The sequence below is a fragment of the Heterocephalus glaber genome, unplaced genomic scaffold (genome assembly GCF_053883595.1).
Source record: "Heterocephalus glaber isolate CG9 unplaced genomic scaffold, H.glaber_assembly_v1.0 deba00001446, whole genome shotgun sequence".
NCBI classification, from domain to species: Eukaryota; Metazoa; Chordata; class Mammalia; order Rodentia; family Bathyergidae; genus Heterocephalus; species Heterocephalus glaber.
This window is the reverse complement of record NW_028258298.1, coordinates 9,628,227-9,649,785: the sequence shown is the minus strand read 5'-3', so window position 1 is coordinate 9,649,785 and position 21,559 is coordinate 9,628,227. Positions and strand designations below refer to the sequence as shown.

At 48.4% G+C, this 21,559-nt stretch overlaps 2 protein-coding genes across 22 annotated transcripts in view; one reads left to right on the top strand and one right to left on the bottom strand.

Annotated features, from left to right (window-relative positions):
• The window catches only part of St3gal4 (ST3 beta-galactoside alpha-2,3-sialyltransferase 4), a 50,528-nt gene extending 40,298 nt beyond the window's left edge, over nucleotides 1–10,230 (top strand). For all 17 annotated transcript variants that reach the window (XM_087214247.1, XM_021242794.2, XM_013078827.3 and 14 more), the window contains 6 exons: nucleotides 4,026–4,086; nucleotides 4,711–4,806; nucleotides 4,916–5,105; nucleotides 5,982–6,125; nucleotides 9,183–9,326; nucleotides 9,642–10,230. In XM_087214247.1, coding sequence (XP_087070373.1) covers nucleotides 4,026–4,086; nucleotides 4,711–4,806; nucleotides 4,916–5,105; nucleotides 5,982–6,125; nucleotides 9,183–9,326; nucleotides 9,642–9,728 — 722 coding nt within the window. In that variant the 3' untranslated portion in view covers nucleotides 9,729–10,230. The remainder of the gene's footprint in view (nucleotides 1–4,025; nucleotides 4,087–4,710; nucleotides 4,807–4,915; nucleotides 5,106–5,981; nucleotides 6,126–9,182; nucleotides 9,327–9,641) is intronic.
• A 6,949-nt stretch (nucleotides 10,231–17,179) lies between these two features.
• Kirrel3 (kirre like nephrin family adhesion molecule 3) overlaps nucleotides 17,180–21,559 on the bottom strand; it is a 584,234-nt gene continuing 579,854 nt past the window's right edge. For all 5 annotated transcript variants that reach the window (XM_021242765.2, XM_087214242.1, XM_087214243.1 and 2 more), the window contains one exon: nucleotides 17,180–21,075. In XM_021242765.2, the coding sequence (XP_021098424.2) occupies nucleotides 20,632–21,075 (444 nt within the window). In that variant the 3' untranslated portion in view covers nucleotides 17,180–20,631. The remainder of the gene's footprint in view (nucleotides 21,076–21,559) is intronic.

The following is a 21,559-nucleotide window of genomic DNA, read 5'->3' as shown; positions in this document are numbered from 1 at the left end:
ATTAGGATGATTCCTAGGTATTTCAGATTTTTGGATGCTATTGTGAAAGGAATTATTTGCCCTATTTCTCTCTCAGTGAGTCTGTCATTGGTGTAGAGGAAAGCTATTGATTTTTGTGTGTTGACCTTGTAACCAGCTACTTGACTGAATTTGGTTATCAAGTCTAGAAGACTTTTGGTGGAGTTCTTGGGGTCTTCTATATAGAGTATCATGTCATCTGCAAATAATGACAATTTGACTTCTTCATTACCTGTCTTTATTCCTTTTATTTCTTTCTCTTGTCTAATTGCCGTGGCTAATGTTTCCAGAACTTTATTGAACAAGAGTGGTGATAGTGGACATCCTTGTCTTGTTTCTGATTTTAGTGTGAAGGATTTCAGTTTTTGACCATTTAGTATGATATTGGCTGTTGGTTTTTCATAGATGGCTTCTATCAGTTTGAGGTAGAGACCATCTATTCCAATTTTTTGTAGGGTTTTTATCATAAATGCATGTTGGATTTTGTCAAATGCTTTTTCTGTGTCTATGGAGATAATCATATGGTTTTTGTCCTTGGCTCTATTGATATAGTGTATTACATTAATTGATTTTTGTATATTGAACCATCCCTGCATCCCTGGGATGAATCCCGCTTGATCAGGGTGTATGATCTTCTTGATGATCTTCTGCATTCTGTTTGCCGGTATCTTATTAAGGATTTTTGCATCTATGTTCATTAGTGAGATTGGCCTATAGTTCTCTTTTTCAGTTGGGTCTTTCTGTGCTTTGGGGATCAAGGTGATGCTTGCTTCCAGGAATGAATTTGGGAGTATTGCTTCCCTTTCAATTTCATTGAAGAGTTTAAACAGTAGTGGCAGCAGTTCCTCTCTAAATGTCTTGTAGAATTCAGCAGTGAAGCCATCAGGGCCTGGGCTTTTCTTAGTTGATAAGTTTTTAATTACATTTTCAATTTCATTGGTTGATATTGGGTTGTTCAGAATTTTTAGGTCTTCTTCGTTCAACTTTGGTAATTCATATGTATCTAGGAATCTGTCCATTTCTTCTGGGTTGTCCATCTTATTGGCGTATAGGTTCTGCAAGTAGGTATTGATGATCCTCTGGATTTCTGCTGGGTCTGTTGTCATTTCACCCTTTTCATTCCTAATTGCATGGATTTGGGCCTTTTCTTTCCTTTTTCTGACAAGGTTGGCTAAAGGTTTGTCAATTTTGTTGATTCTTTCAAAGAACCAACTCTTGGCTTCACTGATTTTTTGTATCATTCTCTTAGTCTCCATTGCATTGATTTCTCCTCTGATCTTTATAATTTCCTCCCTTGTATGAGCTTTGGGGTTGTCCTGCTCTTCTTTTTCTAGAAGCTTGAGGTTCAGCATCAGGTTTAATTGGGATCATTTTGTTTTCCTAATATGCATATTCACTGCTATAAATTTCCCTCGTAAGACAGCTTTCATTGTGTCCCATAGATTCCGATATGTTGTATTGTCATTGTCATTTAATTGAAGGAAGTGTCTGATTTCTTCTTTAATTTCCTCTGTGACCCATTGGTTATTCAGAAGTGTGTTGTTCAATTTCCACATGTTTATGAAATTTTTTGAGTTTCTTTTGCTATGGGTCTCCAATTTCATCGCACTATGGTCTGATAATGTACAGGGGATAACTTCAATTCCTTTGCACTTACTTAAACATGTTCTATGTGTGAGTATGTGGTCTATTTTGGAGAATGACTCATGTGCAGCTGAGAAGAATGTGTATTCTGATTTTGTTGGGTGGAAGACTCTGTAAACATCTGTTAAGTTCATTTGTTCAAGAGTTTGATTGAGTTCTAGTATTTCATTACTTATTTTTAGTCTAGTTGATCTATCTATTTGTGACAGTGGGGTGTTGAGGTCCCCCACTACAATTGTATTAGTGCATATATGACTTTTCATGTCCATTAGTATTTGTTTTATATAGTTGGGTGCACTAGTGTTTGGTGCATAGATATTTATGATTGTCATCTCTTCCTCTTGGATTCTTCCCTTTACGAGGACGTAATGTCCTTCTTTGTCTCTCTTAATCAGTGTTGGTTTGAAATCTACTTGATCTGCCAAGAGGATAGCTACTCCTGCTTTTTTTCGGCTTTCTGTCACACAGAGTATTGTTTTCCACCCTTTAACTTTCAGTCTATGAGTTTCCTTTTGAATGAAGTGTGTTTCTTGTATGCAGCATATTGTTGGATTTTGCTTCTTGACCCATTCTGCCAGTGTATTTCTTTTGATTGGTGAATTGAGACCATTAACGTTGATGGTTATAACTGAAACGTATTGACTTGTCCTTGCCATGAGTTTTTCTTTTTGTTGGGTTCTCCCCCTTTACATTTAATGTCTTGTCATGCCAGATGGGTTCATTCTGCTTTGCTTCCTGGGGTTGTGATCCTCAATGTCTGTTCCTAGGCTATTGTGTAAAATTCTTTGGAGTGCTGGTTTGGTATTCACGAAGTTCCTAAGGTGCTCTTTGTCATGAAAGTATCTTATTTCTCCATCCATTTTGAAAGATAGTTTTGCCGGGTACATCAATCTGGGTTGGGGGCTGTTTTCTTTTAGGGCTTGGAGTATGTCACTCCAAGCTCTTCTTGCCTTGATTGTTTGTGTTGAGAAGTCTGCTGTGATTCTGATGGGCTTTCCTTTGTATGTGATTTGTTTCTTTTCTCTGACTGCTTGGAGAACTTTGTTCTTCTGTTGTGTTTCTGGAATCTTAACAATCATATGCCTATGTGTATATTTTTTTTGATCAAGGCTATTTGGAGTCCTGTATGCCTCACTTATCTGTATGTCAAGCTCTTTTCCCCTGCTTGGGAAGTTTTCTGCCATTATTTCTGTGAAGAGGTTTTTTATGTTATCTCCACTCTCTCCTGTTTCTTCATTGAGCCCAGTCAGTCTTATGCTATTCTTTTTTGCATCATCTATCAGCTGCTGGATTGATTTCTCATGTTCCCTTATAATTTTGAAGCAATTTTTCTTTTCCTGGTCACTAATTGCAATCTTATCTTCTATATCTGAAATTCTGTCCTCACATTGGCTCATTCTGCTGTGTAGACTTTCAATGGAGTTTTTCATGTCCTGGAAATCTATTTGCATCTGTTTTATGGATTCCATTTGTTTCTTATGTTGGGATTCCATCATGTTCTTCAGCTCCTCTCTAGATTTATTAATCATGTCTTGCACTAGGGGCACAGTTTCTCCTGTTATCTGAGAAATTATTTCTGATTTCATTTTTTCCAGATCCCCTTTTATTGCCAGTTCAGTGTGTCCAGGTGGTTGAGTATCAGAGGGTTCCCTCTCATTTCCCTTTGGGGTTGCTGTAGGTGATCTGGAAGTCTGGTTTTGAGACTTATTTACGTGTTTTCTCATTTCAACTGGGGCGGGGGGCTGTTAGCACCTGCACGGATTACCTCCTCTGAGCTGGGTGAGGTGGGCCAGGGGCCGCGAGCAGCGGTAGGGCTGGTGACCCAAAAGCCCTCTCCTGTGGGCTGGGAGCAGCCGGAGGGATGGTGGCCGGGAAACCCCTTCCTCTGGGCCAGGAGCAGTGGGACAGAAGGTGGCCCAAAAGCCCTTTCCTCTCGGCTGGGAGCAGTGGGAGGGATGGTGACTGGGAAGCCCCTTCCTCTGGACCAGGAGCAGTGGGACAATGGCTCAGAAGCCCCTACCTCTGGGCCGGGAACAGTGGGACTCAGTACCTTGGTCTGGCTGTCTGGTGTCCTCTGTGTCTTTGTATTGTGGAATCAGGTGGCTGCCTGTCTGCAGCGGGGTGATTCGGTGTCTTCTGCGCGACTCAGGACCTCGGTAGGACATGCACAGACCTGCCTGTCTGCAGCAGGCTCTGGTGCCTGTTCTTTACCATCCTTGGGCCCTGTGCCAAGCTCTGTGGCAGGCCCAGGTTATCAGGTCAAGGAGGAAAGTTTTATCAGGTTTCTGAGGAATGGAGGAGGACAAGCAGCCCTTGGAATACTCATGGCTTATCGCAGTCCCTTCCTGTTGTTCTTTATGTAGAAGACCTGCTCCTCCGGGTGCTAGCCATCACCAGCTACTCCATACCCGAGAGCATCCAGAGGTAAGGAGACACTCCTGCCATTCTAGTCTGGGTGCCTCTTCCCCTCTCCTGCTCCAGCGTGAAATCATCATTGCCAAGCACCATCCCAGGGAGCCTCCCTCTTAGCCTGCCTGTCTCCAGAGGACACAGGTACACCAATCCCCATGGCAACCTAGCCCTTTTACCCGGGGGCCAGAGTAGGCAGAGGCCACTGAGGGTATCACCAAGGCAACGGTAGGACTGGGCAGCCAGCAAGGGCGCTCTGCACTGTTTTTGTTTTGTGTTTTGCTGGTACTGGGAATCAAACCCATCCCCAGGCTGGCCTCAGACTTCTGCCTCAGCCTCCAGAGTGGCTGTGATCATAGGCATGGGCCACTGTGCCTGACGTGCTGGGGTTTCTTACTGAGACTCCCTGTGCACCTTCCCTCTTCTTCTTTCTCTGCTGTGCTCTGCTCAATTGCCTCTGCCTTTAAGGCCCAGCCTTGCAAAATCAGCAGGGCCATTTGGGGGTCCCTGCTCCAAGAAGCCAGGAGCCGAGGGGAGCTGAGGAAGTAACCCTGAGCTGGACCCTAGGGAGATCCAGGGCTGAGAGTTCAGTAGAGCAGGCTCTACTTCCAGGTTTGATGGCTTCTCTTCCTCCTGTAGTCTTAAGTGCCGCCGCTGCGTGGTGGTGGGGAACGGGCACCGGCTTCGAAACAGCTCGCTGGGAGATGCCATCAACAAGTATGATGTGGTCATCAGGTGTGTGTGACTGTCCCTTTCTGCTCGTGTTTGGATACTGGATGTCCCAAGCAGGGGACCGTCGACAGGCCCCAGGCCTGTAATGATGGGCACCCTCTTCCTGCCCCAGATTGAACAATGCCCCAGTGGCTGGCTACGAGGGTGACGTGGGCTCCAAGACCACCATGCGGCTCTTCTACCCTGAATCTGCCCATTTTGACCCCAAAGTGGAGAACAACCCAGACACGCTTCTGGTCCTAGTAGCTTTCAAGGCGATGGACTTCCACTGGATTGAAACCATCCTGAGTGATAAGAAGCGGGTAAGTAGAAGGGCACATAGGAGGGAGAGGCCCCAGGGATGGGGACACTGTTCAAGTCAGGATCTCACGCCCCATGGTGTCTGCCCTGCAGCCCTAAAGAGCAGCCGGGACAGTGTGAACTGGGCTCCCTGCCAAGGGCAGTGTTCTGCAGGGCTTCTGATAAGCCTCGTAGCAGCCCCGGGGGAGTCAGGCAGTGGCATCCAAAAGCCCCCCACACTGGAGGTTGTCTGCTGCCAGATGTGTATGCCTGTGAGCAGAGGAACCCTCCAGCAGCCCTAGGCAGACAGAGGATGGGCCAGAACAGTGAGCTTTGTGCCCTTCTAGACGGTCCCCAGCAAAGGCCTACTCCTTCACTTTGCCATCTGGACAAAGCCTAAACTGTCCAGTCTGGCTTGTTTTGTTTTGTTGAGACAAAATCTCACTGTGTAGTCTAGGCTGGCCTTTATCTCACTGTATTTCTTGGGCTGGTCTTGAATTCCCTGTCCTCCTGCTCCATCCTCCCAAGTGCTAGGATTACAAACATGTGCCACCTGACTGGTTCCCAGTCTGCCATTTTTTGCCCAGTGTTTAGACAACTTCAAACATAGTAGGCCCTTCTTGCTGTTTGGGTATCCTGGCTGTGGGTAATGGTTGGACCCCATACTCTGCACACCTTGTCACCTGGCCCTCCCCTCCCCTCTCTTCTCCCTCTCTCGAGTTCTCTTCATTCTCCCATCCATCTCAGGCACAGGCTACCTCCTTCCCCTTCCATCTGCACTTCCGAAGCCTCTTCTTCACCTGGATCCCACCCCTAGCTGAAGGCCCCCATCTGGGCTGGACTTGGAAAACAGATCTTCACCCACTGTCACCTCTGTCACTTCCAACCCCATCCCCTAGGTGCAGAAAGGCTTCTGGAAGCATCCTCCCCTCATCTGGGATGTCAACCCAAAGCAGGTTCGGATCCTCAATCCCTTCTTCATGGAGATTGCCGCCAACAAGCTGCTGAGCCTGCCAATGCATCAGCTGCGCAGAGTCAAGCAGGTGAGGGTGGGCAGAGAGCTACGGGGAAGCCATGGAGGAATCCAGGAGAGGGGTCAACAGTAAGAGAGACCTTGTGCTTGAGCTTCGGGAGCTCACCTGTAACCGAGGGCAGGCTTCTTGGGCATGTGCTGTGGGGAACTGTGGGGCATCTTACAACCAGTGACACAACTGTGTTGGGCTCGGGGCTGGAGTTAGAAGATGGGTTTGGCAGGTGCTGGTGAAAATTTGGAAGCAAGCTGCTGCTGGAGCAGTCACTGGTCCTATCTTTGGATCAGCCTGAGCTTGTACAGATTTATCATGAGATACAGCTGTGAGCTTACCTGGGAAGGTGTTAGTCTGAGTGAATTTCTACATGCTCTGTTGGGGTGGTATATGTTTGCAAGTTAATCGTTTTTGATTTCAGCTCAGTGCCTCATGGTCTTCAGCTGGAAGCCTTTAACCCACTCTGTATCTTCCCAAGTACCTCTCCCCGTTTCTTAGACCCCCTTGGTGGGTGGGTGGGTGCAGGATCCTGTGGATGGTGGGAGGAGGTAAGTCAGTGTTGTAGACAGTACTCCTGTACCATTCACCGTGTGGCGTTGAGCAGGTCAAGCATTTGGACCCTCAGTTTTCTTGTCTATATGATGGGGCTGATATTCATGCTGACCTTTTAAGGCCATTGTGGGATCTAAGAAGATAGTTATTATATAAAACGCTTATCATGGAGAGTGGAACACAGTACCTGCTCAATAAATATTTGCCAAATTTTGAATAATTTTATTCTTGACAATATCTACTGTTACGCAGCTCCATGTGTTGCATGCCTGCTTGTATCACCTTTTAGTGCTGGGCCTGAAGCCTGCATGCTTGGTAGGTGAAACATGCTCCTTGCTCCAAGGAGACTCAATCCGGCAGAATAAGCCTACAGGTTGCACTGTGGAGTGTAAAATACTACAATAGAGTTGTTCCAAGTGCTCTGGGAGTTCAGAGAAGGGGTAGACTTCTGCCAAGGGCTGTCTGGGGGTTTCTCAGAGGAGAAACTGCAGGAGAGCATATGTAGCCCTGCAGGCAGGGAGGCTGGGAGGAAGCATTTCATCTGGCAAGGCCAAACGGCTCCTCTGGCACCAGGTTGTTCTAGTGCAAGTGAAATTGAGGGGCAATAAAGAGGACTTTATGGCGTGGGTAAGGGTGTAAGTGGAATAAAGTATGGAGAGGGATGCTAAGGACCTGAACCCAATCCTAGGGAAGCAGGGAGGGGTTGGACGTGGACTCGACATTGTATGTTTTCTGTTGGTGCAAAACTGATTACTGCAGGGTTAGTGACCTAAAATTACACATACCACTTACACATTACACATACCACTTACAGTTCTTTAGGCTCTTTGTTTAGGGTGTCACAAGGCTGATCATAAGAACTGAATTCCCATCTAGCGGCTTTGGGGAAAAGTTGACTGCCCAGCTCATTCTGCTTATTGAAGAATTAATTTTCTGTGGCCCTAGGACTGAGGTCCACCCATCCTTGCTGGCTGTCTGCATGGTAAGGGGACACCCTCAGCACCCTGAAGCTACCCACATAGCTTGCCATATGGCTCCCTCTATCTTCATGTAAGCAACAGCAGGCCAAACCCTTCTTGTGCTTCAGATCTTTGACTTCCATTTTCGATCTGAACATGCAGCTTTAAAGGCCAGCCTGTCAGGATGGTCCCCATTTTGTGGCCAACTGTGCCACAGAAAGTAACTTGTGAAATGTCACACATTCATCCTATTGGTAGGTTCCACATACCTGCGAAAGGAATAGATTAAACAAGAGTGAGGGTCACTGGCGGGCCCCTTACAATTCTGCCTGCTATAACTTATGTTTTACAGGTAGAATTGAGAGGTTTATGAGCTGTTCTTGGTTTCCCGCTTCGACAGCAACATGGATGCTTGATGCATTTAACTAACACAGAGTCAAGCAGGAGGACAGGCGTGGTGTTTAAGGAACCTGTGTCCAGGCAGACCTGGCAGGGCCAGGTGGTTGGTTCAGGGCCCAACCTGGATGAAAGGACACAGCAGTGGTTAAAGCAGCAAAGGAGAAAAAACACAGGCAGAGAGCTTAAAGGAAAGCAGGAGAGCTTGAAAGGACCCTGGGAGGAGGCTGGCATTAAGGGGTCTGATGGGGCCCAGGAAGTGGTTCCCCTGTGGGAGCGTACTGCTAAAGGGCTCTGCAAAGCAGGTTATTAGGGCTGAGGTAGATGCATTTCGCCACCTGCCATTTCGGTGGAGGACTATATTGTAGTTTGTTAATATTCAACATAAACCTGTGCCAGGCATGTGCCTGTAATCCCAGCACTGGGAGGCTTGAGACAGGAGGATGACAAGTTTGACCCCATCCTGGACAACTTAGAGAGACCCTGTCTCCAAATAAAAAATGTGCTGGGGGTGTAGCTTAACGAAAAGGCCTTGGGTTCATCCTCAGTGCTGCCAAATGAAATAAAATAAAGGAAAATACAATAAAAACGTAGTGTCTGATATATATGAGTGTTCAGACTATACTAGTATTGTGATTGTCATTCTGATTGCCACTGTCCTTCCTAGAGGCCCAAGCCCTCTCCCAGATAGATGTCTGAAGTTGTAATACCCACAATGGCAGCCACTACAATTGGCATATCTGGGAGAAGGTTTTGAGTCTCTAGGGAGGACAGTGGCAATTGGGATGACAGTAGTGACACTCATCATACTAGTACTTTAATGATACTAGCCCTTGGGAAGCTGAAGCAGGAGGATTACAAGTTTGAGTCCTGCCTGAGCTACTTAGCAAGACCCTGTCTCAAAATAAAAAAGGGCTGGAAATGTAGCCCACTGGTTGAGCACCCCTGGCTTCAATCCCCAGTACCACAATTAAAAAAAAAAAAATTCAGTTTCTCAGTTGCACTAGTCCCATTCAGGGGCTCAGTTGGGTTGAGCCTGTACTCTCGGGCCACACAGGTGACGTGTACAGTATTTCCATGACTGCCCAGTTTTATCATAGAACACAGGCCCAGAAGATGGGGGAGGAGCAGGGCTTCCTCTAATACCTTCCCACCCCTTGTCCTGCAGAAGCCGACCACAGGCCTGTTAGCTATCACCATGGCCCTCCACCTCTGTGACCTGGTGCACATTGCTGGCTTCGGTTATCCCAATGCCTTTGATAAGAAGCAGACCATTCACTACTATGAGCAGATCACACTCAAGTCCATGGCGGTAAGCGGCTCTGCTTGGGGGCTTAGTGGGCTAAGTGGGCCTGGGGAACAGACAAAGGGGTGCTGGGTGAGAGGGGTGCAGGCACCCCAAGGTGGCTCCTAATGCAGTCATTCGGAGTCAGAAGTGGTACCGAGGCATCTGGACTCCCAGTGTGCATCCTCCATATATGTCCATTCAGGTTCTGTCTTCCTTCCAAGAGCCACTGCAGGAGAGATTGCCCAAGAAGCCTGGGACCGTGGGGTAGGGAAAAGAGTTTCTTGGGGTAAGAGAGGTCCCTGGGAGCCACTCAACTTCCTCCCCTGGCTCTCTCCACAGGGGTCAGGCCACAACGTCTCCCAAGAAGCCTTGGCCATCAAGCGGATGCTGGAGATGGGAGCTCTCAAGAACCTTACTTACTTCTGACTTGGCAAACTTATCAGTTGCCTGCTCGCTGCCTGGACGACCCCTGTCCATGTCTGTGAGGAAACCTGGTGCCAGCACTACCCACTTGGACCCACCCTCCCGTTTGGGGGAGGGGTCCCAGGACTGTTCTGGACTAAGATGAATCCATGTCCCTGGTTGCTTTCATGGAGCCCTGAGCCAGCCAAGGTGGAGGCCCCGGACGCCGGGAGCCTGTCCAAAACAGGGGACTTATTACTGAGGCATCCCCTTTTGCCAGCACACAGAGATTATTTAATGGACTATTTAATTTTGACACAGGAGAGTGCTGTGGGCTGGTCCCATGGCATCCAGAAGTTTTTATAAAAACTTAACATGTGATGGGCCTCCCAGGAGAGTGGAGGTATCAGAGTGGGTGGGTGCCCTCCAGAGAGGGGTTGCTACCTCTCAGCAGGCATGGGAGGAGCACTAGTGAGGGGGGCCACCCAAAAGTTGACCTCATTAAAATATTTTTCCTAAAACGGAAGCAGTGGTGAGGCACTGTGTTCTTCCAGCTTGGGGAGGGTAGAATGGAGGTGTGGCACCATTCAGGTTTGTTAGACCTGGGCATCATGCAATCATTTAGGGTTGTTATTACTCAGATAGTGCTTGGTGCCTGGGTATGCCTTGCCACCCTGGCATAGTAGGCAGGCAAGTGGTACCCAGAGAGGCCCTTTCTGCAGACACCCAGCCTGGCAGCCTGTATGCTGGTATACTTCCCTGGGGGAGGGAAGCGGAAGGGGACCAGAGGATGCTAGATGGGAGTGGCACAATCTTTTCCTGTCTTTCTTTCCTTCAACATTCTTCAATTACCACAATCTCATGCTGGGAGGTTAGAGTTTTAAGGACAGGGGAGGGGCCAGACAAAGGAAGCCAAGTTTCCCTTCTCAGATTGAGGGGAAATCATAAAATGAAGTTTATGAAAGGTCCTGCCTGGGCACAGAATGCCAGAAGTTGGTGGGGGATTGGAGGGCAGCACCAGAAGGATTTGGTAAGGCTGTCAGCCAGTTGCTGGGTGCTGATGAGACTGTTTCTTTCCCAGGTTCCTACAATCCTACCATCCATGCTGTTTGCCTCTCACCCTTTGTTCTCCATCTTCCCAGACCTTGCTTTGCTGCCAAATGCCCCCACCCCAGCTGTTCCTTTACATCTGGAGCCAGGAAGGAGCGTTGAAACTCCCCCAGGGTATTGGAACTCACAGCTGTGTTCCTGGCTTTCTTGGAAAGAGCTTCAGCCTTGAGGTTTTGGAACAAGCTATGCTGGGACAGGACAGCAGGACAGTACCAAAAGATAGCAGTTCGGGAGGGACAGAAGAGAATGACACAGTTCTGGATTGTGTTGGAATGGCTTAGAGAACAGCCAGCCTCATTCTGCAGGGAGTCCCAGGGTGTGGAACTGCCTGCAGCCTCAGAGGCAGGGACACTTTGCCAGCTGTCTCTCTTCCTGACCTCCAGGGATTCTGAAAGGAACAGGGGTCTAAGTGTCTATAGCCCCCTCCCTTCTACCTATGAGGGTAGGTAGGTTTCGTAGTCCATGACCCCGGTGGAGTGTGTGTGTGTGTGTCTGCTGTGCTTATCCCCAGCTGTTTCTCATGAGGGTAAGCAAAGGATCTTGGTGTCCAGGGCCACTGAGAGTGGCTGTCCGAACACAGGATCCAGCTGTCCTGGACTCAGACTGCTGCCTGATACTGATCATGCCTAAATATGAGCCACCATCCACACACAGGCATGGGTCACACTCTCCCAAGCTCTGTGTGTGTTTGCGTGCGTGTGCGCGCACACACACACACAAACACACACACACAGGAGTTTTACATTTTGTTGGGTTGTTGACGACAGTCTTTCGAGATCACATACAGACCCGTGGGTGAGTGGGTGTGTGTACAACCACACAGGCCACTGATGGCTGGAAGGGGGAACATAGCTTTCTGCAGGGTCCCCCAAACCCTGTGGAGCCAAGGCAATGCTAGGCAGGGTCAAGGCTGTGGGTGGAGCTTTGATGTGAAGTTGCTGGATGGAGTTCTTTGGTGTTCTGAAAAAGACTGACTGCCTGCCAGGCTGCCTGGTACTGATTAAACCATGCCCTGAAATACAGCAGCAGGGGAAGGAGGCAAGAGGAGGGGGAAGCAGTTGGGTATAAGTCAGGAAATGGGGATTCTACACAAGGCTGTGCCAAGACCTTCCTGTGGTTAGATCTTGAGCCAATCAATTCTCTGCTTTTAGGTCACGACCACTTATCCCAGAATTACCTGGGGTGATTTGAGAATGCAAATTCCTGGGTTTTAGGCTGTTTGAGATGGAGCCCAGGAATCTGAGCTTCTCACAGACATCCAGAATCAGTGCCTTAGTCTAGACGCTAAAATGATCCCACGGGCCTGCTTCAGCCCTCAGGTTTGGACTGCAGTAAACCCCATCCTAATCCCCGCTGCCCTTGGGCTGTTAATTTGGCGCAAGCGCAAATTTGCCCGGGGCGGGGGGGGGGGGAGTAACCTCTTCCTCGGCTCTGCTTCCACCGCACGGCCGCTGGGGCGGGGCCGCACATGCGCTGTCAGTGGGCACACCGCTCTTCGGTGGGAGCCTGAGCGGACTCCTCCGCATGCGTGGCCTGCCTCCGCCCTCCGGTCTCTCAGGATGCTGGGCGAGGGTGGCCCCTCTCTGGCAACCCGCGCAGGGCCTGGCCCGCTCCCTTGGCTACAGTTTGCACTGGGGCCGGCAGTTCGAGCGTTTGCAAGGGTTCTCCCGAGCTCCCGCCGGGCGTGTGAGCCTCTTTGAATTCGGAGACGGAGGTGAAGATGAAGACTGGACCATCCAGTTTACATGGTGGATGCCCAGCTCTCGTCCACTGCGGGGAAGCTGAGACCCCAGCAAGGGAAGGCGTTCTCAGCCGGGTCCCCCACCCCTGATGAGACAGGAGTTGAGGTCTTTTATCTAGCCCAAACTGAAGTGATTTTTTATATTCATATCACAAGGCATCGTGCCTTAATTTTGAATACTTTAGGTTTTTATTTACACTTTCCGAGGACATTAGTACATTCAGTTGCTTCCTTCCAGATACCATCTATCCTGCGTAAAGTCTGAACTTGGAAACAGTACTGCCTGGCATGCAGTAAAGTAGTGCACACAAAATACAATGGCTCTTCTTCCTGCTGTCATTTAATTAGCCAAGCAAACCCCTGCTTTTCCATCTGGAAAGCAGTGACTATATATGCCTGCCTCACAATGAAAATTTGAGGCTCTAATGGAAATATGATCATAAAGTCATTTGTAGCTTGTACAGTGTGATATAAATAGGGGACTGGAAAACTGCCTTGCATAATGGGAAATGCTGGAGAGTGTAGGAAACAGATGAGGTACATTTCCAGGGCAAACTACTTGCACAGGTAGTGAGTAACAAGGCTGGCTACAGATAAGATGCCAACTTCACATTACCCACAAACTAGTAGAGGAAGGTAACAGTTAAATGAATGAAAAGCAGGCTTAATGTCTGTGATTATGCAAAACTACTGTCCAGCAGCTTCCAAGTTAAAGTCAGACACTTTTAGGGGTTCTCAGAGAAAGAAGTTCTTCCAAGAAGTCATCTATTTTAACGGTGTAGATTCCTATCAAAGCTTGAGAAACAGCCTCAGAGTTTATAAATTCGCTAAACCTGACTCTTTGAAAGTTTTTGGTTTTTTGTTTGTTTTTCAGTACTGAGGATCAAATCTAGGCCTCCAGCATGCTAGCTAAGTGCTCTATCCCTGAGCTGCCCCCACCCCTGGCCCCTGAAGTCTTGATTATAGCTTCAGAAAGCTAGTTGTTAGTTTCAGACATTCCTTTTTCTGTGCAAGATGTGTTTCTAGGATAATCGTGCCTTCCTGATGTAATTTGAAAGTTTAAGGCATGTACAGATGGCCCTAGACTTAAGATGACTTGCCTTTTTTTTACTTTACAGTGGAACAAGCAATGCATGTTCCATGAAATCCATACTTAAGGTCTTCAATTTTGATCTTCCTGGCTAGCAATATATGGCACTCTATTCTCTTGCTGCTGGGCAGCGGCAGGGAACTATAGCTCCCAGTTGGCCAAGAGGTCACAAGGGGAAGGCACCAATCCTCCATGCTGTGCTGTGTTGTTGTGATTAGGTGTATTAAGTGCATTTTTTTTTGTTGTAGTTGTCTGCTTTGAGATAGGGTCTAGCTGTGTACTACTCCAGGTTGGCCTTGAACTCAAAATCCTTAGTCTCTGGAGTGCTGGGATTTATAGGCATAGGTCTGCAAGCTCAACTGCAATGCCTTGCCTCTTCTGTACTGACTTGACTTAATGATATTTTCATTTTACAAAGAGTGTGTCAGGATAAGGCCGGACGTGGTGGCGCATGCCTATAATCCCAGCACTCAGAAGGCTGAGGCAGGAGGAGTGCCAAAAGATTGAGTCCAGCCTGGGCTACATAGTGAGACCCTGTCTCACCCGCCTCCACAAAAAGAAAAGAAGGTGAGAAGATGAACCTTGAATCTTAGTAAATGAAAGAAGCTCAGATGTTTTGGAAGGATCTGCCACTGCACTGAAAAAGACAGCAGACAGTAGGAAGCAGCTGGGAGACTCTATAGAGTACTACGGGGATCAGACTAGTCAGAAGGGCTTGACGGGGGCGTTTAGGGAAACAGGACTCTGGGAGACAAGTACTATTTCTTGTCTTGTATCAGGTTCCTAGGGAAAACTAACACTGTAAAGGACACCCGAAGCCTCAGCAGAGGCCTGACTTCCTCTCCAGAGCCTTAGGGACTGGAGGAGTGGACTTGGGCTGAGAGAAAGAGAGAAGGCCCAGATGTTGAAACAGCCCTAGGGACCAGAGTTGGAATTACTGAGCTAAGCTGTTCTAGAACCATTTATTATTGTGAGGCTTTCCAAAACACAGTTTACATCCATCGCCATCTTTTAACTCTTGCAGTGACCTCACTTGCTTTAAAATGTGTTTGCCTCCTTACTAACCAAAGAGCTCCTCTAACTTGAAGAAAGATAGCTTGAGTACAAGTTGGAGTCTGTAGGGAGACTTCAGTTCCGTGCTTGCTTTCTCTTGTGGACTTATGTTGCACTGACAGAGTCCTTGCATGGGAGGAAAGCTAGAGAAATGAAAAGTACTCGATCCTTGTCTGGATCACTGTGTCTCTGCTTGTCTTTTTTCAGGATTTCTCCAGAAAGTGCAGTCCTCAGTGGTCTCAAGAATACAACTTCTAGTTACCCAGCAGCAAGGTCCTGGGCCCTAAAATACAAAGGTGTTGGGAGTGTTACTCTTATGCAGTCCACCTGATCTTGTCTTTGCCTAATCGGAGATGACTGCCCGGGAGACGGATCCCTGTCTGTATTCAGCAGCTATCCTGAGTAGAACTTTTCCTCTTGCCTAACTGGGAATGGATTTCACAAAAGTCCCATGTAATTAAGATCACAATTCTCCCAGCGAAGATCTGGCTTTCCTAGACTTCACTTCCCATCTCTTTGAACATTAATATGTTAGATTTGCCACAAATTAAATTATAAAGGCACATTCTTTGCATGTTCTCATTATTGCATTCCAAGATATTGCCAAGGGTTACAGTTAAGTAGCAGCGGAAGGAAATACTTGTGTTTGTCTAGTGTTCCCCGGTCACAGACTTCCAGGGACTTTCTTGACCCAGGGATTGAGGTTGTCCTTGCCCTGTGAAAGGCTGAGTGGACTGACCTTGAGAAGGACACTGAGGACACGGAGTGGCAGGCAGGTATTCACCAGAACATAAATGTAACCAGAAGCGGCTAGGGGTGTTGCTCAGTGGTAGAGCACATGGTTAATATGTACAAGGCACTAGGGACAGTATACATACAGTATATTATAAAATCAGGGATGTAGATCACAGTTTGATTGTGTGTCTTGTGAATCATGTATACTCAGAAAAGACCCCTTGTTTATCTGTTTAGTTTGCAGTGATGGGGATCAACTTCAGGGCCTTTCACATTCTAGGCAAGCCTTTTTGCCACTGAGCTACACCCCTGTTCCCTCACAAAAAGCCTTTTTGAGATGATGGTTGTGGTAGTGACAAAAACCACAGGACTTGCAGTAATGAAAGCCTGTATGTCAAAGACCTGGCATTAGAGAGGAGGGGAAGTAGATCAAGGAGGAATAGGAATTACTGAGGGAAAGAATTGATGGTCCTAGGGCAAATATGTCCTTATCCAGGAAAGCAGTTCTTAAAATGTGTAGAAAGAAGAGTAGGTTGAAATATTCTCATTTTCCCAGTTTATGACCTGGTTAGGAAGACTGGAATATAAGGGTCTGGGGAAAAGAGGGAGCTGTCTGGGAAATAAGCAGCTCTCAGCAGAGGGCTCTTTCAGTGACTCTCAGAGATTGCTGCTGGTTTTGATGCCAGAGCTGCAGATGCTACATGTTACAGGTTCTGGAACCTACGCAGATAAGAGGCTTTCAAAGACCCCCCCCCCCTTTTTTTTTTTTTTTTTGGTACCGGGATCAAACTTGGGACCTTGCACTTTCGAGGCAGGCGACAGAATCACTGAGCTAAATCCCTGGCCCCTCAAAGACCCTTTTAAGGGGAAGAAAAATCCAAGATTGAGTTTCAATGCCAATGGTCTATGTCTAAATGTCTGGTTCTTTTTTTGAGACAAGTTCTCACTATGTAATCCAGGCTGGCTTTGAACTCACTGTGTAGCCCAGGCTGGCCTCAAACTCAAGTCGATCCTCCTGCCTCAGCCTCCGAAGTGCTGGGATTATAGGCGTGCACCATAATACCCAGCTGGCTCTTTTTTTAGGCACACCAAGTGGCATTTTAAATAAAAACTCTATATGCAGGGGCAGGGGGTGTAGCTCAGCAGCACAGTACCTGCCTGGCAAGTGTGAGGCCCTGAGTTCCAGGCCTTGTACAAAAAAAAAACCAAACAAACCAAAACCCACCCAAATATATGCAAATTAAGGTAATTTATATTTAAATATCTTACTTCTATTGTAATAAAGAATTTTTTAGGGTTGTAAGTATGCCTCAGTGGTAGAGTGCTTGCCTAGCATGCTTGAGGCCTTAGGTTTGATGTCCAGAACTGCAAAAAAAAGAAAAAAAAGTTCGTTTTATATGGCACATTTCCAGAGAAGACACTAATGACAGGACTATCCTTTGTCCTTTTCAGTGGGTGCCATCACAAACATTACACATACCTGGGAAGACCTAAACCACACCTTGTGGTTTGCATTTGAGCTCCACAATGGCAAACACCACAGGCAGCAGCATATCCCTTCCAAGCAGGAAGAGAGATGCAGTTCCTTCAGCCTCCCTTCCTTCTGAGAAATATCCCAGGCCTCATCATGGTTTTTTTCATTTCACTGGATCCTTTTTTATTGCAGAAGCTTAAAGGTGGCTTCTAGGCCTATCAGTTTGTAAGATTTGCTTAAATAGGCTTCATCAGAGATGGCCTGAATGTGGCATTTTAAGTTTTTTTTTTTTTGGTACCGGGGATCAAACTCTGGTCCTTGCGCTTGCACAGCAGGCAGTGAAACCACTGAGCTAAATCCCCGGCAAGGCATTTTAACTCTTGAGGAGAGAGCACTCCCAATTCTGTGGAAGTTGCAGAGGTGGTGGAAATAGCTCTGGCCTCTGCAGACAGATAGCGAGCCTGAGAACTAGAAACAGGGCCTTCGTCCAGGAACTCAGAGCCAGTAATGAAGTTAAAGCTATCAGAAAGCTGGATCTTGGCCTTGGCAGGGGAGGGGTGGACTGACACACAGAAAAGCTTTGTTTCCCAGGGAGTTGTGCTCCTTCCAGGTCATCTGGGGACTTGAGGAGGAGGGTGCCAGTCCTGCCTTCCTAATGGAGGGGTGCTTGTCCTTACCCAGCCTACCCAGGTCAGCTCCTAGCAGATGGCAGTGACCAGCAGCCACTCTGTCTGTATTCTAGGACGAGTGGCTTTGCATTTGCACGGTGGGAGGGAAACTTCTCATAGTGAAATCGAGTGTGTTTAAAAAATGTTTGCCACTTTTAGCTCAGTGACCGTGGACAAGTCTTTCAGTTTAAATCTTACTGCGTTTTTATTCCCTTCCCCTTCCTCCCCCTTTGTTCCCCTTCCCATTTGAACACACTCTTCTGACTTTCCAATATGTAGCCTCCATTATGCTCCTCACTTACCCTCTGGGATACTCACACAGGAGAAACGATGTGATATTTCCACCCATGTGTCTGATTTACTTCTTAAGTCTTATTTGTTAAGCTTCACAACCTTCTCAGGGCTCTAGAGAACCCTAGTTCACTCTAGCATTTTCCCTCCGTGCTGCTCCCTCTCATAAAGTCTGTATGTGTGACCCCTATCTTTTTGGCAATTCTTGTTGTATTTGTGCACTGCAAAGAGCTCAGAGTATCGGACATTGTATGGCCTGGAATTTGACCATGGCTGCCTGCTGCGCCTTGTTAATCTTCCATGACAGTTTACATTCTTAGCCTGGGAGTGTGTGAGGGAAAAGGGCTCATTTTGTTTTATGGAACAGATTTCTTCCTCATTCTTCTGGCTATTCTGTCCTAACCCTGAATTCCAAGAAACAGTGGAAACTTCCACTCTATCAGTTGGGTGATGGGAAGGGGCCCAGGGTCAAGGTAGGCTTTGGTGGGGATCAAGAGGTAAGATTGTCCATCCGTGTCCAATGTGAAGAAGACGAGGAGAAATGAATGGACAAATCTTTTTAAGTCATCTCTCCCTTATTCTAGTTCATTGAGGCATTTTTGCACATGGTCTTGGATACTTGTTTCTTGTTGGCAAAGGGAAAACATACATGGGAAGAGGGAAAGCTTGACAGGATTAATCTTAAGAGGACAGAGGACAGAAGTCAAGCCAGAATGTGGGATTGAGATGTACACTTCCATTTCTGATGGGTTTCTCCTCTCATGGATGTGGGAGCTGCAAAGGAAGATATCCAGGTAGGTGGATAATTTTGATTTTTCTTTTCTTTTTTTTTGGTACCGGAGATCGAACTTGGGACCTTGCACTTGCGAGGGAGGTGGCAGCACCACTGAGCTAAATCCCCGGCAATAATTTTGAAATACTAGGAAATATGATTAAAGCAGAAAAGACCTTTGTGTGGAAGAGCTATGAAGGCTATGCATGGAATCTGTTCATTAAGCCAAGTGTGGTGGCTCAGGTGTAATCTCAGCACTAAGGAGGCTGAGGCAGGAAGATTTCAAATTCAAGGCCAACCTCCAATAATGACACTCTATTTCAAAAAGCAAAAATAAATAAAAAGTGCAGATTGGTGGATTCAGGCCATCCAAGGAATTGATGTATGAAAAGAAACACAGACATTTTCACTGAAACTTCCATGGTGAGTACAGACTACTAGGGAAGGGTTCACAGCCAACTGGGAACCTCCAACCTTAGGAATGCATTCGTTATCATTCTTAACTTGACTTTGTTTACCCATCCCATCTTCCATGACTACACCAAGCTCCCACCCCAGCAAGGCCATTTTGAGAACATCATTTGAGTCCCATGACTGGTGGGCTACACTCTTTCCAGGGAGCCTCCTCCCACCTGGAAGCCTGAAGTGGAGAGACTTTCCTCTGCCGAATATCACTGACAATGAAGGCAAGAATGCCCTGGCCAGTGTCCAACATGACCACGTTGCCGTGACTGTGTTTGGCAGGAGTTGGGGTTGGTGTTTTTGCATGTCCTTGGGGTGAGGCCCGAGCACAGAGGAGGACAGCCTGTCTGTGGGGCGGTTTCTACCACAAGCAGACCTGTCAGTGGTCTTGCTTGGCTGGGGACACTGGACCAAAGAGGGGCAAAGCACCTTGGGTTGCCAAAGCATACTCGGAGCACTTGAGTTCTTCCTGTGCCTCTGCAGGAACAAAAGAACAGAATGGACTTGTTGGGGTGATGGGCCTAACATTTATTCTCAGGTAGTGGAGGCCAGGGGTGCAGGTGAACTGTCCCTCTTGCCCACAGAGTTTTTCTGGCGACAGGATCACTGTTCCTTGTGTTCACCAGCTGAGAAAGCAAGTCTCAGAAAGGCCTGGCCTCCAGCCCCTCAAACCACACCCATCAGGAAACACTCCAGTGACTATTCAAAGAATCCTGACCAGAGAGACTCACACTCCTTATATTAACTCCAATTGTGCTGCAGGGAGGCCGGTAGGACACAAAGCAGGGCAGGGGGAGGCGGGCCTGGAGGGGAGTGTTGGGCAAGGGGCTCCCCAGCATTCACACTCTCCCTCTTCCCCTCCCTCCCCACTCCCTGCAGGCTCTGGGCCAGTCCCACTTCCAAGTTCAGAGGCATCAAGTCCAAGGACAGAACAGCAAGAGTATGGTCACAAAACACCAAACGAACTGGGGGCGGGTTCCAGGACAGCGTGCTGCTTTGGCTAGCCAGTTCCTGGCTTCTCAGCCCCTAAAGCCTGGGCCACAACCAGTAGTCGGAGCTGGGGTCTCAGAGCATCCAGGGCTGTGGAGAACTCCCCCTTCCCCTCAGACTGTCTAGGAGCACAGGCATGGAGGAGAGCTTAGGGCAGCAAGGGGGAAAGACCAGGGGAGACCAGAGAGTGGATGGCAGGTTCATGAAAGCAAAGTTATAGCTGCCACTAGTGCCCATGGGAGGAGCAGGTGGTAGAGGGGCATCCAGGGAAAGGTGGGGGACAGGCTGTCCAGCACCAAGCACGTGCACTTAACTGCACCCTCTGTCCGTTTCCCCACCCACCCTCCTCTGGCTCGCTGCAGCTGGGGACTCAGATTTGTGCTTGATCAGAGCTTCAAAGGAAGGTGGTAGCAGAGGCGCTCACAGGCCATCCTGGAAGGTGGCAGTTCTGGGATCCTCTGCGAAGTAGCCCTAGCCCCTGGAGGCCCAGCCCGTGTGCTGCCCTCCTCCCCTGCCTGTCTCCGCCCAAGGTGCGTGATCCTCAGACGTGAGTCTGCATCCTCCGCTGCAGAGGTCGACTGGGGTCGGAGTTCTGGGAAGAAGACTGGGAGTGGTGGGAAGAGGAGGCGGAGGCCTTGCTGGCCTTGTCGAACTGCACGTAGCCATCCTGCTTGCCGCTGCTGCTGACGCTGCTATCACACTGTGTGTCCAGGAAAGAGCTGCTGTCGCTGAGGGAGCCCCTCTGGAACTCCCGCTCACAGAGCTCGATGGACGAGCTGCCCATGCCCAACACGAACCTCTGCCCGTAGTCGTAGAGGCGGCCCTGGCCACTCAGGGTGCTGTAGATGTTGGTGAAGGACATGCCTGTGGGCACACGCTGCTTGCCGCTGGGACGCAAATCTGGCTGGCAGCTGGACAGGGAGATGGTCGGAGTCGAGTGGTGCTCTTTGAAGGTGTTGACGCTGTAGTAGCCATTGGTGGGGTCCTGGGGGGCAGGAGCAAGAGCGCATTGCCAGTGAGACTTCACTGGTCATGGGGCAAGGGGTGTCCAGCGGGATAAAGGAGGTGAAGAGGAAAGGAGCAACAGGGGAGTGTGGGGGCCAGAACAGGAAGGGTTAGTTAGGCAGCGGGGACACCAGGAGCAGAGCTGGCCAATGTCCAAGTGGCTACAGGGAGCGTTAGGCACCGAAGGGAGGGAACCAGCAGCTCCTGACCGGGTTTTTGTCAGGGAGGTCAGTAGAAAAGCAGACTTTCTTTCTGTGTGTGTGTCTGTCCAGAACATAAATAATGAGTTTTAAAGTCTATTTGTGAGGAGGCAGTGGGAGAGGAGAGTGGGGGGAACTCAGACCTAACTCTCAGCCCTTAGTGTTGGGGTGGGGAGAGTGGGTGCCTCGGATGGGAAGCGCCCACCTCAGGGAGGGGCTAGGCACCTGTGCCCAGGCTGGTCTCTGGCCTTCTCTTTCTCTTAC